The sequence below is a fragment of the Osmerus mordax genome, chromosome 6 (assembly GCF_038355195.1).
Source record: "Osmerus mordax isolate fOsmMor3 chromosome 6, fOsmMor3.pri, whole genome shotgun sequence".
Lineage (NCBI taxonomy): Eukaryota > Metazoa > Chordata > Actinopteri > Osmeriformes > Osmeridae > Osmerus > Osmerus mordax.
The window spans coordinates 3,968,380-3,982,715 of record NC_090055.1 but is presented as its reverse complement, the minus strand read 5'-3'; the positions used below and the strand labels follow the sequence as shown (position 1 = coordinate 3,982,715).

The window sequence follows — 14,336 nt, the reverse complement described above, 5'->3', positions numbered from 1 at the left end:
CTCTCCATACTTGTTAGCTGTGTAGCAACCTAATGCTATTGGACAGATGCAGCCTATGCCACCTGTGTAACACATTTGAACACTGTTGTAAAATACAGGTCTCCAAAACCATTAAACCAAGCCAAACTTCTGTAATGTGTTTCCAGGATGGAGAGCTGAATAATGCAATGTAACTCCGTACTCACACACTAGGAAGTCATTGCAGCAGGAACATAGTCCGGTACTCCAGTCCCCTGTCTGAACATTGGTACCATATGACCCTGCTCCAGGTTGGTGGGTTATCACTGGGTTTGACATGACAGTCAGCGTAGAGGAGTTTTAGCCTTTTAAAGACAAATCACACGGTCAATGTAGAATGCTTTAAGACAGGAATGACTAATGTCTGGTAATTTTCCAACCTTGAAAGGAAAAACATGGTGCTGAGAACATTTTGTAATTCATAGAATTCAATCTTTGCAGTTTAGTATGCAAAGGACATTAATTCCGAATTTGTTATTTTTGACACAACGTAATTGTATATTCGAATGTGATAGAGGATGAAGCATGTCACTCACCACCGCTGTCGCTTGCTCTAACCCTTTACAGATCTGAGTTGATGATTCTAAACAGGAAATTGTGACACACTTGCTCTGCAAAGTGCTGGTTAGTTACTCACTGCTCTACTTCCTATGATGATCAACATGTTCTTCTTCTTATCCAGTGAACACAGGATCAAGTTCACACAATCACTCAATGGAAAAATGACTCAAAACTAATATATACATACAAAATGAAATTGCTCAACTGAGAAACAGTTAAAATATTGTGATATTGTGTCAAATCAGATAAGTCTTTTGTTCTTTAAAGTTTTTGTAGGAATTCTTCATCTTCAAAGTCAATTCAGGGAAGTCACTGTGTACTATGATATATTTTACACATTAGGTTGAATCTCAACAGAAAGTACAACTCCTTTATTTCACATCCTCTTTAGTTATATCCCAATCATATATGTCTACATTGCAGTCACACCCAAAGCAATTCAATAAAAACTCTTGCAAATGATGAACCACAGTTGATTTATTGATATCCATCAAGTAAATACAACCCCCACCGCTAAACAGTAATCTGCATTACTGCATCAGAAATATTTTTTCAGACACAGTACTTTTTATTTCAATTGTTTTTGCAGAGGGAAATGAGAAACGAGTGCATCAACAACAATTCTCATAAACAATAATCCTAATATTCCCTTAAAATCGTAAAAGCGGCAACATGCTTCAATACTAACAATATTATTGGGGTACTGCAGCTGTTATCTTTGGCTGGTCAGCCTGTGTGTGAGAAGATTTGATAATTTTCTTCCTTAGTTCTGCTTTCTGTTTCTGTACCTCTTTAAAGACCTGAGAGAGAAAAAACACATGGTCAGCCAAAACCATGCTAATGATGATAAACAAGTTATAATAATTAACATTATTCAATGACATGAAGCTAGTTCAGGTGGCGATATAAACACAATGTATCAGCCGAAAATACCATATCTGCCATTGATGTCTAGAGATATAGTCTCCAGTTGAATTTCTGAAGCAGATTTCTGAAGCAAAACCAGACCGCCAAAGTTGTGTCTGTGCTCAGTCAATAAATATTTATGTTAAACTTTACCTGCCTGAACTAGATTTGCAGTGTCATGCATTCATCATTAGTAAACTTTTTGCTAGCAGATTTCAATTATGAAAGTATCGATTGCGCAAGGCCTTGAGCTCTCTACCTTGATGCAGAGAGCTTTCTTGGTCAGCCAGCGTCGGGTGATCCGCCTGTAATACTCGGGGGGGAATGTGTAGGTGATATCCAACTCCTGGCAGACACGTTCAAAAGTGTCATAGCGAGTCATCCTCAGGTGCTTCAGCATCTTCTTCCTGCTGTCGATGGCCATCAACATCCTCCTTTTGTTAGCTTTGTCCTAAAGTAAATGTATTGAATCAGAGGACATAAAATTAAGGGGTTATGACAATCAACCAAAATAACTAATAGGGGAAAACTTGATATTGGATATAATCTCCTTCAAGAGCATTTACCTCTCTTACTGAAAGTGTAAGTTGGGGACATTTTAGGACGTACGTAACTAGGACTGAATTATCATAATGGGTAAAAATGTGACAACAGTGAATAGTACAGAATTTTACAAATGGCTGTTTGTGGAATATGTATGGTCTGTCATAATTTCCCAGCATGCAGTCATTACCACAACTCAATCTAATTTCAGGCCATGGTGTACACAGGATATCCTGCTGTCAAAACTGTTACCAAAGAGGCGGGGGAGTAATAATGAAATGTGTGGAAAGATGTGTTCATGTCACTGCTATTGCGGCTTTAACATGACTTATGTTCCACACACATACACACACCTTTGCATGTTTGTGCAGGTGCTCTTGATAGTTCCTGATTCTCACAGTCAAAAGGGCAACTGAAGAAAGAAAAAGAAACATCACACATTAGGCATATTATGACTTGACCGTTCCTCAAGTAAAAGCAGTGTCTTGCTCTCGACTTTGAAAATTAGAATTTACTCTTGACTTCGGTGGAGCTGCGGTCAGATTCATCCCTCTGGACTTTTGCAATCAGCTGCTCCTTTTTCAAGCGTAACTTTTCACTCTGAGGATGTGTCAAGGGATTATACAATTATTACCAAAATCAGGCCCAAAATGTCGCCCCTCTAGAGAGACTTGTTGACTAGCAGCTGATAGTTACTAACAGCATACAATACCATTAACATAAATTAGCCTATGAACACTTCAAAGTCATTATAATACACAGCGTCATTATAATTTATGGACACTTGGAAAGATGAAAAATACAGTGAGAGCAGAGCAATGGAGAACACAGGGACATACATGGCTTGCTAGTTCCAATGTCAGTATTCTCTTGACCAGGTCATCAGTTCTGTCAACACAGAAAATAATACCATGAAGACTCAAATTGCACTGGATATGAATCTAATAAATCAAACCTATTGTTAAGTAAGAACATGGATGAAGTTTCTTATCAGTGTTTACATTAATAAAATAGTGCACATACGTTTGAGCAAGGGGAACCACCGCATAATCCATTTTCAACATCGTTGGAGGAAGATCACTGAGCTGGCTTTGAAACACTGCATCAAATCAAGTGCCCACAGTATTTGTTACATAGTTTAAAAAAACAGTGAGATACTTCCAAAGAAGATTTGTTTTCTCAAAGAACATACCTGGTTTCCTTTTCCTTGCAGCTCGGGCATAGTTTCTAACAGGCTGAATGGAAAAGCTTCCAGTGCCTGGAGGAAGATAATCAAAATTTTTCACATTAAATACATTTAGTCTAACAAGTGGGTTGGAGCATGTGCTGAACTTGAGACAACTGTAGAACATTCTGCACTTTGTCTTGTGATGAAGAAATCATCGCTATGGTACAGTCTATTTTGCTTTGTGTTTATGAGAGCAATAAGCAAGGAAGAAAGGTAGCCTACTGTCAATATAAGTAGCCTATTTAGTGTGGTGGTGATAAACGCTACAGACATCTGTGGTTTCCCCACATCCTCGATCAAAACCACTCATCAGCAGAACTCATTAATGATCAGTCTTGTTGGGTCACTAGGTACAAATAACCAGCCCACTTTAGCATTAGTTTAATTTTTTCTACAAATGTTGTAGCATTTCCTTGCCACCATACATAAATAACTGCCATAAGATCATTAATTCTGACAGGCGATGTCCTAGGTGGAATATGATACATCCACAAGACTGTCTCTGATGTATCATGGCCTCTGGAAAGTACAGTGCCATCTACTGACCTGCTTGAAATCATACAGTTTTTAATAATTTCCTTTTATCTCCGTCTTGGGAAAAAATAAAACTAATTCATGCACAGATCATAGTCAAACGTTTTTAATGAGAACATTTTTTATGAGAACGTATTGATGATACAAAGAACAATCACCAAAGATTAGAAAAATATTTAAGCTCTAAGCCAGGTAGCTATTAAAATCCCCCGAAGACATATCTATCCAGTAGGACAACATAGTTATAGCTAAAGGTAGGTGGTGTTTTTGTTGTTGTTGCCATACTCACCAATGTTTGCAGGCCTTGCAATCAAATGCGATAAACATGCTCCACTTTTCAAAGGGAGACCTGGGGTAGTCCCATTTAGTCTTGATATAATACCACTTTCTCGCAAAACGATAGATGCCGATTTTAAAGCACCCCTTAGTGCCAAGCTTGTGAACATAGTTGATATACAAACAACTTGACTCTTTCAACTAAATTTTTTAAAATCCTGACAGCATTTGTCCCCTACAGGAGAGCCGCCATTTTGCTAGACTAAACTAGTAGAACATGATCAAGAAGGGTCTAGGTTAGTTAATCGATGCTTGATTTTAATCAACGCTTGACAAAAACTACATCGAATATTTAGGCTATTGTAAATATGCCCTGCAAGATTATCTTGTTATGCAGCATAAATGCAATTATGTTAACTTTTCTATACACTTATCCACAACTTAGCAGATAATATTATCACCAATTAATGTGAAACATTTTTATTATCATGTGTAATTTTTTTATTCAGCAGCAATCATAAAACAAGCATAGGTACAGAGCAAACAGTACAAGAAATTCAATTGATTAGGTTAGGTACAGTACTGTGGGGGTTAGTAGCACTTCACACTTAAATGTTCTTGGAATCCAAATGAACAATGTAACCTGCATGCAAATTCAGATCATTTCTTTGATGTCTAATAAACAACTGGGGTTAAATGTCATTTTCAGCATCATTCATCGTTAATGCTCGAAGCAAAGGAAAGTCTTCCCAAAGAAAGCCCACCCCTCCCTGTCCCTGGGCGCCATCTTGACACTCTCTAAAGGCCATCTCTTCACTAGGTAGCCCATGGTTAAAGATGTGTGTGTCCAGGAATGGCTTGGGGCTGTCAGGCTCCTCTTCATACAGAAGTGGCTGAGTGGACTCTGAGCGCAAGTATTTGGGAGACTGGGCCTCTCGCTGAGCTGCTGGCTGACTAGCTGGCTGACTAGCTGGCTGGCATGCTGGCGTACTTGCTGGCTGGCTCGCATATGGACCAACAAAGATTACAGTGCCATATATAACTGATTCTTGTTGTGACCCGGAGTAACCAGGGCTGAGTGGTGAGCCACAAATGGACTCGCCTAGGTCACTGGTATCGTTGCCACTTCCATAGTCCAACCAAGGGTCATCTTTAAACTGTACACCCCCTTCCTCCAGTATTTTGTTGGGGATGTCAATAAAACTGAGATTAGATAGGCAGACTGAGGGTAATTCCTGGATTGGAGAAGTATCCTACATTGCGGAAATAGGATTTAATTATTTGCTTGCTTTTATCACAATATTATCATGCACAAAGAGGAACGCTAAAAATAGTACAAAATGAAACACCTGGATTTCTTCTGATGTGGTCCACATCTTGATGCTGCTGTTAGCTGGGTCTGGGATCATGGGCCAAAAGCAGGTCTTCAGCCTTAAGAGATCAATTGATTATGTGGTGATAAATAACAATAATAATAACAACAATGCTGATATGATGAACTAGTAAAAGGCTCACCGCTTCTGCTTTGTGAGACAGATTAAAGCTGTACAGATGACAAACAATGACACGCCAACACAAACTACAATCACTGCCATGACAACTTCCAGGGCATCTAAAAAAAGGAAGCAGAAAATAAGCCTTTTATTCTGTTCTTGTGATGAATCTGTACCACCCATATATACATCACCACCACACGTATAAAGATTTATTGACAGAATATACAAACCTATGGTCTCAGGTTTGACAAACTGAACTGTTGTCCCGTTAAAACTCCCTCCATATGTGCTGACCATGATAAAAGCTTCTAAGAAGGATGTTGAGCTGATCTCATTTAAGACCGCTGTCCTTTGTGTTAGGTCACCATTCACAACTGAAAAAAGTGTGGAAAAGTGTCATTGCATGACTTATTCAGTGAAAGCCAATCAGAGCAAAATGCAAAATATATATTATTCCCCAACCATTAACATTTCCCTGTTTCTTCCAGTAAAATATCTTGTAGCTGTGGATGATTCCATTTCTTTTGCTTAAAGGAACTTCGTCCCAGGTCAGCTCAATTTGTGGATGCCAGTTCTTTCTTATCCTCAGAATTGGAGCTTCAGATGGGGCTGTCATACAAACGGAAGGACACTTAGATCTCACAAAATGATATTAGGAATAGTCATAAACACTTTGATCTTTCACAACACAGGGCTATCATAAACAGTACAGGGGACTAAAGTAGGTTTACTTCAGCATATGCCCAGCAGAGGGAAGCATTGTATCAAAGTAATTTTCTTTGCACTATAGGCTCACCTAGTATTTGCCCAAAGGGGGTCAAAGACCCCCCATTTCAGTCTTTGATCTCACAAAGACCAAGGTGCAAAGTCTAGTCTTTACCGACTTACCCTTTTGTCTAGAGTATGCTTCAATGGTTCGAGAAATGCCAATCTCATGCTTATACGTTGCGTACACAGAGATCCCATAAGGCCTATACGGCTCAATGCCCTCTGCAAACAAGAATAAATGGATTAGGGAAGTTCATGTTCATGCATCCCTAGAAATGGCCCGTGTGAACAAAATCGGTGAAGTGCATCTTGTCCACAATGAAGGATTTGAATCAAAACTAAAATAAATAAAAAATACTGTTGGGCATACGTGATATGACAAAGCTGGATTGATTTCTATCATTCCAGTCAAAGAATATGGGGGGTGGGTCATTTTCACACAAGGGTCTCCACTCGACCACATATCCGGTGATGTCAGATGGCGAGACCTTCGCCCACTCTACCATTAGAGATGCGTCCCCATGAGAAATCACACTGACATCTGACACTGCAGGCAGAGCTGAGGAAAGGCGACAAAGTTCTTGTTCATGTCACAGACGCAAAATAGGACATACATCGTCTCTTTTTATAACACAATCCAATGATTTTGCATTTACATTTAGTCATTTAGCAGACGCTCTTATCCAGAGCGACTTACAGTGACAGGGACATTCCCCCGAGGCAAGTAGGGTGAAGTGCCTTGCCCAAGGACACAATGTCAACCAGGAATCGAACTGGCAACCTTCAGATTACTAGCCCGATTCCCTAACTGCTTAGCCACCTGACTCCCATGAACCCTTCGTCCTGCGGGAAACATCTGAATCCTTCCCATGAATATTCAAACACGTGGGAAGACCCACAAAGTAAAGAATCCATAGGCTACCTCTGTTCAGAATCACAGGCACTTCCGTTGGAATGGACCTCCCTGCAGCATTCACAGCACTGAGAAACACTCTTCTGATTTCTCTGGGAAGCTGAAAAGTACAGCGGCTGGCTGATGTCGAGCACACTTGGATTCTCTCCCCTCGTGCTCTCAGGAACGAGACGATGTAGGACACATTCTTACTATTGGCACGAAACTGGTTGGACGGCTAAAAGGGATTAGAAGAACATAGTTTCGGAACTACTGCCAACATGAAAGAAAACACAACATTGTGTCATGTGTCAATTTTAGTTTTTTTGCAGTCTGTATTATTTTGTGTGTTTGAGTGTGTGTATGCATGTCTCTTGCCTTCCACAACAAGCACACAGTGAGATTCTTTTTGCTCTGCTCCCAAGATACCTTTGTCCAAAAGTTAAGTCTTCCAGTAGGAGCTGAGAAGAGACAGGGAAGACAGTCAAAAGTGGAAAGGTCTCCACTCCTCATTAACTTGAGAAAGAACACGATTGAAAAAACGCCAACACAAGTCAATACATCAATTCACCCAAAGTTATGGCAGGATAGAAAATGTAGAACATTACTACAGCATACTGAGTAGAAAGAAAAGTAAGCCTAGTGAAAGGAAGAAAAAGGTCAAATGTATAACTCCTCAAAAATCTGCCATGTTAAAGTTGATGCATAGTATACCCTTTTCTTGTGTGACTCCAACATGGCTGTGACTCCATTCGCTCCAGGGGCTCTGATTGTATCGAACTCGGAGTCGTGCTAGGTACTCCTTTCCATGGAGTAGACGACATACTTTTATAGGTGTACCATGCATCACAGGGGTCACTGGGATTACACTCGTCGATGCTGGGAGCTGGGATCACACGTGCGCACACACACACACACACACACACACACACACGCCACATGATGATAATAGTAATTGTCAGTTTTTAAGTCAACTTGTGTTCCAAGGCGGCACCGTATAACATGTTCTTTCACCATTTTCTCATTCCACCGCTCTTTGTCTGCAGGTTTCAGTAGCACTTCCAGGTTTAATCCGGTCTCAGGTACCCACAATAGCTGATCAGACAGACTCCAACAGAACTTCAGACAGCCATTACTATTGGGCTCTGATTGAATGGCCACAATGTTTGGAGGGTCAAACTTTGCTGCAATATGAGAGTCACATTCATTGTCAGTATTCATAGTACAGTATTTTAGGATCGTGCTGGGCCAATCTTTTACAGTCCCATGTTAGATTTTAATGTTTCCCAGTGACAGTACTTTAATATTAAAATACTCTTTCTTTGAGTTCATTAGCAGATTTGAACATAAATACATACATACATCACAACAGATTCTACACACTTCTTGCATCCTTACCTGACGCCACAGGCTCCAGAAGCAGATGCTTTGAAGTAGCTTGTCCCAAAGCATTCACGGCTCTTACGAATATCTCCATATCCGAGAACAGGACAAAATCCCCACGTTGAATTGTGAAGTGATGGACCCCCAGTGGAATTTCATACGTTTTCTTTCTCTCACTCTTTGGTAAGTCGCTGAAGAAATTAAGAAATAAATTATCATGTACCAGAACAATTCTCAAAACATGACATCTAAAGTATTGTATAAAATCTGAAATTGCATTATGAATATATCACACTTCATAAGATGAACCTTCAGAGAAGGCATATCCTTTGATACCTGATCTCTGTGTGAAGGGTGTACTGTGTTGGCAGTTGGGTGTTCTTCCCAGGGTCCCAGCTACATGTCAGAGTGCTTGGTGTAGTGAGATTAGTAACACAGCTAAGGTTCTGAGGCACTGAAGGTGAAACTATGGAAACACAAGATTTCAGGTTTAGCCAAATGCAAAAGCTGTAGGCTATGCTAAATCCTCTATGTATACATTGAAGCCATATACTAAATCCATGATGCGCCACAAAAAAATAGAGAAAGAAACAAAACCACTCTTACATCCAGATTTTATCTCCACTCCTCCAACCTTTTGGCATGATTGGCCCACCAGGACACAGCATGTGAGAAAAGCTCTGGTGTCTGTGAAGTTGGAGATGAAGACCCTGGAGATGCTCCCGCTCTCATTGGCTGTTGCAGGACTGCTGGGAAGGAGGTGCTGGCCAAGGTGCCACTGAACATGAACATCTTGTCCTTCAGCCAGAGGACAGTCATTGCTGATGACACACCAGGCTGTTACGTGTGACCCTGTAGCCACCACAGGGGTGGAAGTCTGCACCTCACTACACAGTGACGTGTTGACTTTTTATAAAGGGGAAGAGGCGCAGGAAGAAAAGAAAAGAATGGTTGGCATTTGGAAGTATATCTGTTATAACACACCCTGAAACAGGGAGGAAAAGTATCTTTACAGATACCACATAATTGGGTATATTGAGTGTTCCATCTGCATACTTTGTTATCATATCTATGGTTTTGCTTTTACAAATGCCACTTTTTTATAACAATGTGGGTGTGGATTCTAATCAATTGTCTTTGCAACAATTGGCAAAGTGGTGCCATTTAGAACTTCTCATTTAATTTAGACGGTGCACAGCTCACCATTTCTCATTCCTTTCACAAATGCCAGGAGTATAGCGACAACCCAGGCCGATACCATGGCGTTTAAAGCTGATAGGAACATAAAATAAATGACTGATTTTAAATGAGAAATGATTAAATCAAATGGCAACCCATGGAATCCAAACAACAGTCGAATATGTGTGCCACTAATGTATTTTAATGTGGGGGAAGGGATGTGTTATACCTCATCAAAACCAATCAGAAAGATTTCACGGAATTTAACCATTACAAGCTGACTGAATACTTCTGTGAACTAAACTTCAATTATGTTAACATGTAACTACAGTACACACTCAACCAACAAACAATACTAAATACTCACCATTCCACCTTCACATAAGACTTGGTGATCACTCTGGGGCCTTGTTCGGAACTCCACTGGAAAGATGGCTACCGTCAGGACATGTCTGTGCCTCTGTGCGGTCTAAGAGGATAGAGAAAACAGTTATTGTCTGTCTTTAAGCTGGTTACTGCTATTCTTTCCTGGAAGTAGTCTGAACGGCTGTTGTTGCTCTGTGGTTAGCACAGGCTTGCTTTGCTATCACCATCCTGGGGACACAGACCCAGAGGCAACTGAAACCACCAGGTTGTGAAACCCCCTGTCCTAACTCCTTGGGCTTGAAAAAAAGAGAGACTTGCGCCACCACCATCAATATTCTTTAGATGGCACTGTATGATGTACAAAAAAACACATTATTTGGGATTCTTCTACAAGTGGAACAACTCCTTTTAGCTTGAATTAACACAACGGTAAAGCTATTCTCTTGTTTGTCCTGGTGTCCACTGAAAATGTTTTAGTAGGACAATGTGGCCACTTAAGTCACTGTGAACATTCCAAGACAAGCCAGGCATTCTTGCCATGTGAGTAGTGTTTGCATTGTGTGAAAGTCTTTCCCTTATTTCTTATCAGCTTCGTGCATACAAGTCTCCACTTTGCTGTGCCATTTATTTTCTTTTTGTCTTATTACAGTGAGCTAATTGCCTCTGGCTGACAAATTAGCGCCCCTACTGCCTGTCTCAAAATGAGAAAAAGAATGTTATATTTGCCTTGATTTCTTTTGTGACTACCTTCAATGTTGTCCCAACATTATTTTGGAAGCATCAAAACTCAGTGAGAGTGGCAGTGCTCCATTAATCAAGTAGGGAAATGTTTGTCTGTATCCAACTAAATCTAACATGTTTAATGCCAAGTCTGGTGCATTGTCTTTTAAAATAAACATAAAGAATTTGAAATACTGCAATCTTTTTTGTGTCTGAAAGCCATATTGTCATTTACATGGGAAAACTCAACTTAACATGAAATTTTAAAAGACTGTCATAAAAACTAATGTGTGACAAATGTGATGGCTTTAAAGATACACAGTTACCACCCAGTTTGAAGCAAATCCGCTCCACCACTGAAAAACTGGAATGTTGATAATACTGCAACGTCACAATGTGTGATGAGTTGTGTAACAATGTGTAGTGATGTTGTAACAATGTGTATACTTGACATACAGACATGCTTTCCCATATATATATATCTATGTGCTTTCCCACCCTATTGCGGTAGAATGTTACTTACAACATACTCTTCTCTCGATATTGGGCAATATCCTCTTTGGGTAAAGCAGTGTCAGTCCTGTCTCTATTTCTCTTTTTTTATTTTCTGTTAACTATTTAATTTATATTCCGTTAACACGTTTTTATTAGGACTGATGGCAATTATGAACTCATACAGTATTTTGTTGTTGTAAATCAACAAAAGTGTTTCCCCACAAGAGAAACACATTAGGTATTCAGCAGAGGCCAGAGAGACCGGAAATTTCTTCTGTTGAGAAAACTAAAAAGAGGAAAGCAAAATCCTCTATATCCTCTTTTTACATGGATGTAAGTTCAAGTGTAAAGACATTTACCCCACTCAAACTGAATCATGTGTTGAAAAAAAAGTTTCTTATATAACTTATTCTTTCAATTAATACACCAAATGAAATGTACAGATTATAAATGTCTGAAACATAATGTTGTTAAAATGATTGCGGAACTGTGTCCACATATTCTTTGCCAAATTTCAACGGGTTGAAGTTTATAGGACACATTTTTACCAGTTAAATTAACAAAGAAGTTAGACTTTAAGTTTTAACTTTGTAATCCAGGTTCTACCTTTCCAGCCTTGTGGCCTAGTATCATTCTCCAACATCAAATATTGTTATTTTTTCTTTTCTGTTTGGCTCAAGTGTCAAGTACAATCAGAATGAAAGGAACAGTAAGCGACTTGATCTGAAGATAAAGAAAAGCAATCAGAGAGAAGCGCTACTCACAAACAGCGGCAGGGTCAGAGAGGGCTTTCATCAACTTTGATGAAGAAAGCGTCAGATGGAATGAACTCCCTGAATGTAGCTCATATTCAAGGGGCACTTGTGTTTAATCAAGCAGCCACATCCTTGTTTTGAATTAGCTATAGGCTTGTGAAACAGCCACAGCCACCAGATTGTATGTAGCCCATCACATGACAGGGCAGAACTCTAAGAAAGAAAGTGACAGATTTTGAGGCATGTGCCTTTTACCATGAGAAGTATATACTGTATTTTAGGGGAAGGTGGATTTTAATTGGAAGGTTGCTAATTCTAATTGGAAGGGTGCATAACAGTATTTATTACTTCTTAGATATCTTTTTTGTATTTATGTATTCTAGTGTTGGAAAAAAGACTTGAATGTAATGATTAGGTTAATCTAATATTAAGGTTAAATTTGTTACAGAAAAGGTAAAGCCACAAGTTTCTCTCCAGATGGAAAATATGTCTAGAAAACCTAGAGTCCATAGTAAGGGATGCAGGCCCCTTTAATTGTGACTATCTACATTCTGTGACTTATAGATCTAGAACTCTGGAAGAGAGCTCTTAAATTTGTTGTTAAGTGCACTGTTCCAGAGGACACTCCCATCCACCTGCCATATCATGTTTACTTGGCAATTAAATCACAACATCAATTATCTTTCTGAAGCTTCATTTTAAGCAGGTCACCCACACACTCAATTTTTAATCTAACCCCCACATCCCTGAATCCTCGTTCCGGTGTTTTTAGAAACATAATGAAACCTGTTAATCAGAGACCACCAGAGAAAGAATCAAAGCGATGCATAACTTAGTCACTAAATTGAAATTAACAGAGTAAAGAGAAGTTGATACTAATTAAAGTGGCATAAGGTAATTATTGTGCAGTTGCCATATTTTGCTTGATCTTTTCCCTGATCAGCTGCAATGAATGATGTGCTCCCCATCCACTGAGTTTAACATTCTGCCTTTCAGTGAGCAGTAAAATTACCTCGGGGCCGGAAGCAAACTTGAGTTGATGAATCCCTACCCTGATTGTGATTCCTGTGTATGCACTTAATTTAATGTAACATCGCTTCCCTGTTAATTTCTTGAACAAATTTGCATTTACAACCTCCCAAAGTAGACATTGCTGTGATATTTGGTGTTTGTTCTCAAGTGGGTCAACCCCCCCCCCCCCCCCCCCCCCCCCCCCACACAAAAAAAAAAGTCTGTAAAAAACAAAAACAAACATTCCTCCTGGTCTCCCACACGCAAGTTGACTTATTTTCTCAGGCAGAGGTTTTGGGAAATAGGACTGTGGGGCTTCGTGGATGTGCATAGCTGTTACTGAGAACCCTGAGGAGGACAGGGGGAGGGAGGGAGAGAGGGAGGGAGGGACGGGGTCAGACAAGCTCCGACTCACGCTCCTGCTCCTTACACGCACCCAATCCACTCCTATCTAGTACCTGTCACACACTGGCCGCAAAATGGAATTGACTATTGATTTCCTTCTTACCACAGGTCAGTGGTGCTGGCAGGCTGTTGTGGGCGCTGAGAGGCTGGTGTGGGAGAGGAGGACACGAGGAGAAAAGGACCAAGAAAAAAACACATTAGCCACAAGGTGTCTCCTGGGTTTGTGTGTTAGGAACAAAATTACTTTTGAAGAGGCGTGTTAAAATAACGCAACAAAGGGGTGTGTTTAAATAGCTGAGCATGTTGCTGTCTGAAATGGGAAAGGACAGATATGCACTTACCATGTAATACCTTTTAGGGCAACAATAGGGGGCGAGAAATATTTTATTTACTGTATTTTTTGAGATGCAGGGATAAAAACCAACCAGTGGGATAGATTTGCTGTGCCACATGAAATGTGTGTCAGTTCCCATTGTAATACTTTGGAGGTGCCCAAAGCCATTAAATGTTGGTTGCAATCCCTGAGTACCATGTGAAATAAATGCAACTCTTTTTGATCTGCTTAAAAAAAAAATAGGTACTATAAAAAACTCTATTTACATATGATCATCTCTTGACCTTCCAAACTTGAAAGGGACAAACCTGTTTTACGAGGTGCCGACATTACCTACATCCCGCAAAACAGACCAGGCTCTTCAAAATAACGAGAAAGGTCTAGGGGCGGCAGGATTAATTAAGCATGCTTATAGAAATGTGTATCCCTGGCCATGTCCACTCATGGGCCCAATGCAGCAAACCAA

At 40.0% G+C, this 14,336-nt stretch overlaps 2 protein-coding genes across 2 annotated transcripts; both read right to left on the bottom strand.

Moving 5' to 3' along the window:
* Nucleotides 1-1,041: 1,041 nt before the first annotated feature.
* Nucleotides 1,042-4,311, bottom strand: mrps15 (mitochondrial ribosomal protein S15). Its single transcript, XM_067238437.1, has 8 exons — nt 4,080-4,311; nt 3,221-3,286; nt 3,052-3,127; nt 2,868-2,916; nt 2,544-2,628; nt 2,382-2,440; nt 1,745-1,936; nt 1,042-1,379 (listed from the first exon to the last, which is right to left on the bottom strand). Exons 1-8 carry the CDS (start codon nt 4,234-4,236, stop codon nt 1,272-1,274), a joined length of 792 nt encoding a protein of 263 aa, XP_067094538.1. The 5' UTR covers nt 4,237-4,311; the 3' UTR covers nt 1,042-1,271.
* A 240-nt stretch (nt 4,312-4,551) lies between these two features.
* Nucleotides 4,552-12,285, bottom strand: csf3r (colony stimulating factor 3 receptor). Its single transcript, XM_067237829.1, has 17 exons — nt 12,130-12,285; nt 10,152-10,253; nt 9,809-9,877; nt 9,212-9,511; nt 8,942-9,071; nt 8,621-8,796; nt 8,237-8,406; nt 7,937-8,108; nt 7,601-7,683; nt 7,253-7,460; nt 6,701-6,889; nt 6,451-6,552; nt 6,025-6,171; nt 5,793-5,936; nt 5,582-5,678; nt 5,416-5,497; nt 4,552-5,319 (listed from the first exon to the last, which is right to left on the bottom strand). The coding sequence occupies exons 3-17, from the start codon at nt 9,864-9,866 to the stop codon at nt 4,759-4,761; spliced, it is 2,619 nt and encodes an 872-aa protein (XP_067093930.1). The 5' UTR covers nt 9,867-9,877; nt 10,152-10,253; nt 12,130-12,285; the 3' UTR covers nt 4,552-4,758.
* Between the last annotated feature and the right edge of the window lie 2,051 nt (nt 12,286-14,336).

Excerpts from the sequence above, each read along its gene's own strand:
- mrps15 (XM_067238437.1), bottom strand. The coding sequence starts at position 4,236 with ATGTTCACAAGCTTGGCACTAAGGGGTGCTTTAAAATCGGCATCTATC. Across the intron at positions 2,917-3,051 it reads GTGGTTCCCCTTGCTCAAAC|AACTGATGACCTGGTCAAGA; the intron begins GTATGTGCACTA and ends CTGTGTTGACAG. Across the intron at positions 2,629-2,867 it reads CATTGGAACTAGCAAGCCAT|AGTGAAAAGTTACGCTTGAA; the intron begins GTATGTCCCTGT and ends ACACATCCTCAG.
- csf3r (XM_067237829.1), bottom strand. The coding sequence starts at position 9,866 with ATGGTATCGGCCTGGGTTGTCGCTATACTCCTGGCATTTGTGAAAGGA. Across the intron at positions 7,684-7,936 it reads TGGAGTCACACAAGAAAAGG|CTCCTACTGGAAGACTTAAC; the intron begins GTATACTATGCA and ends GTCTCTTCTCAG. Across the intron at positions 6,172-6,450 it reads AGCATACTCTAGACAAAAGG|CCCCATCTGAAGCTCCAATT; the intron begins GTAAGTCGGTAA and ends TTTGTATGACAG.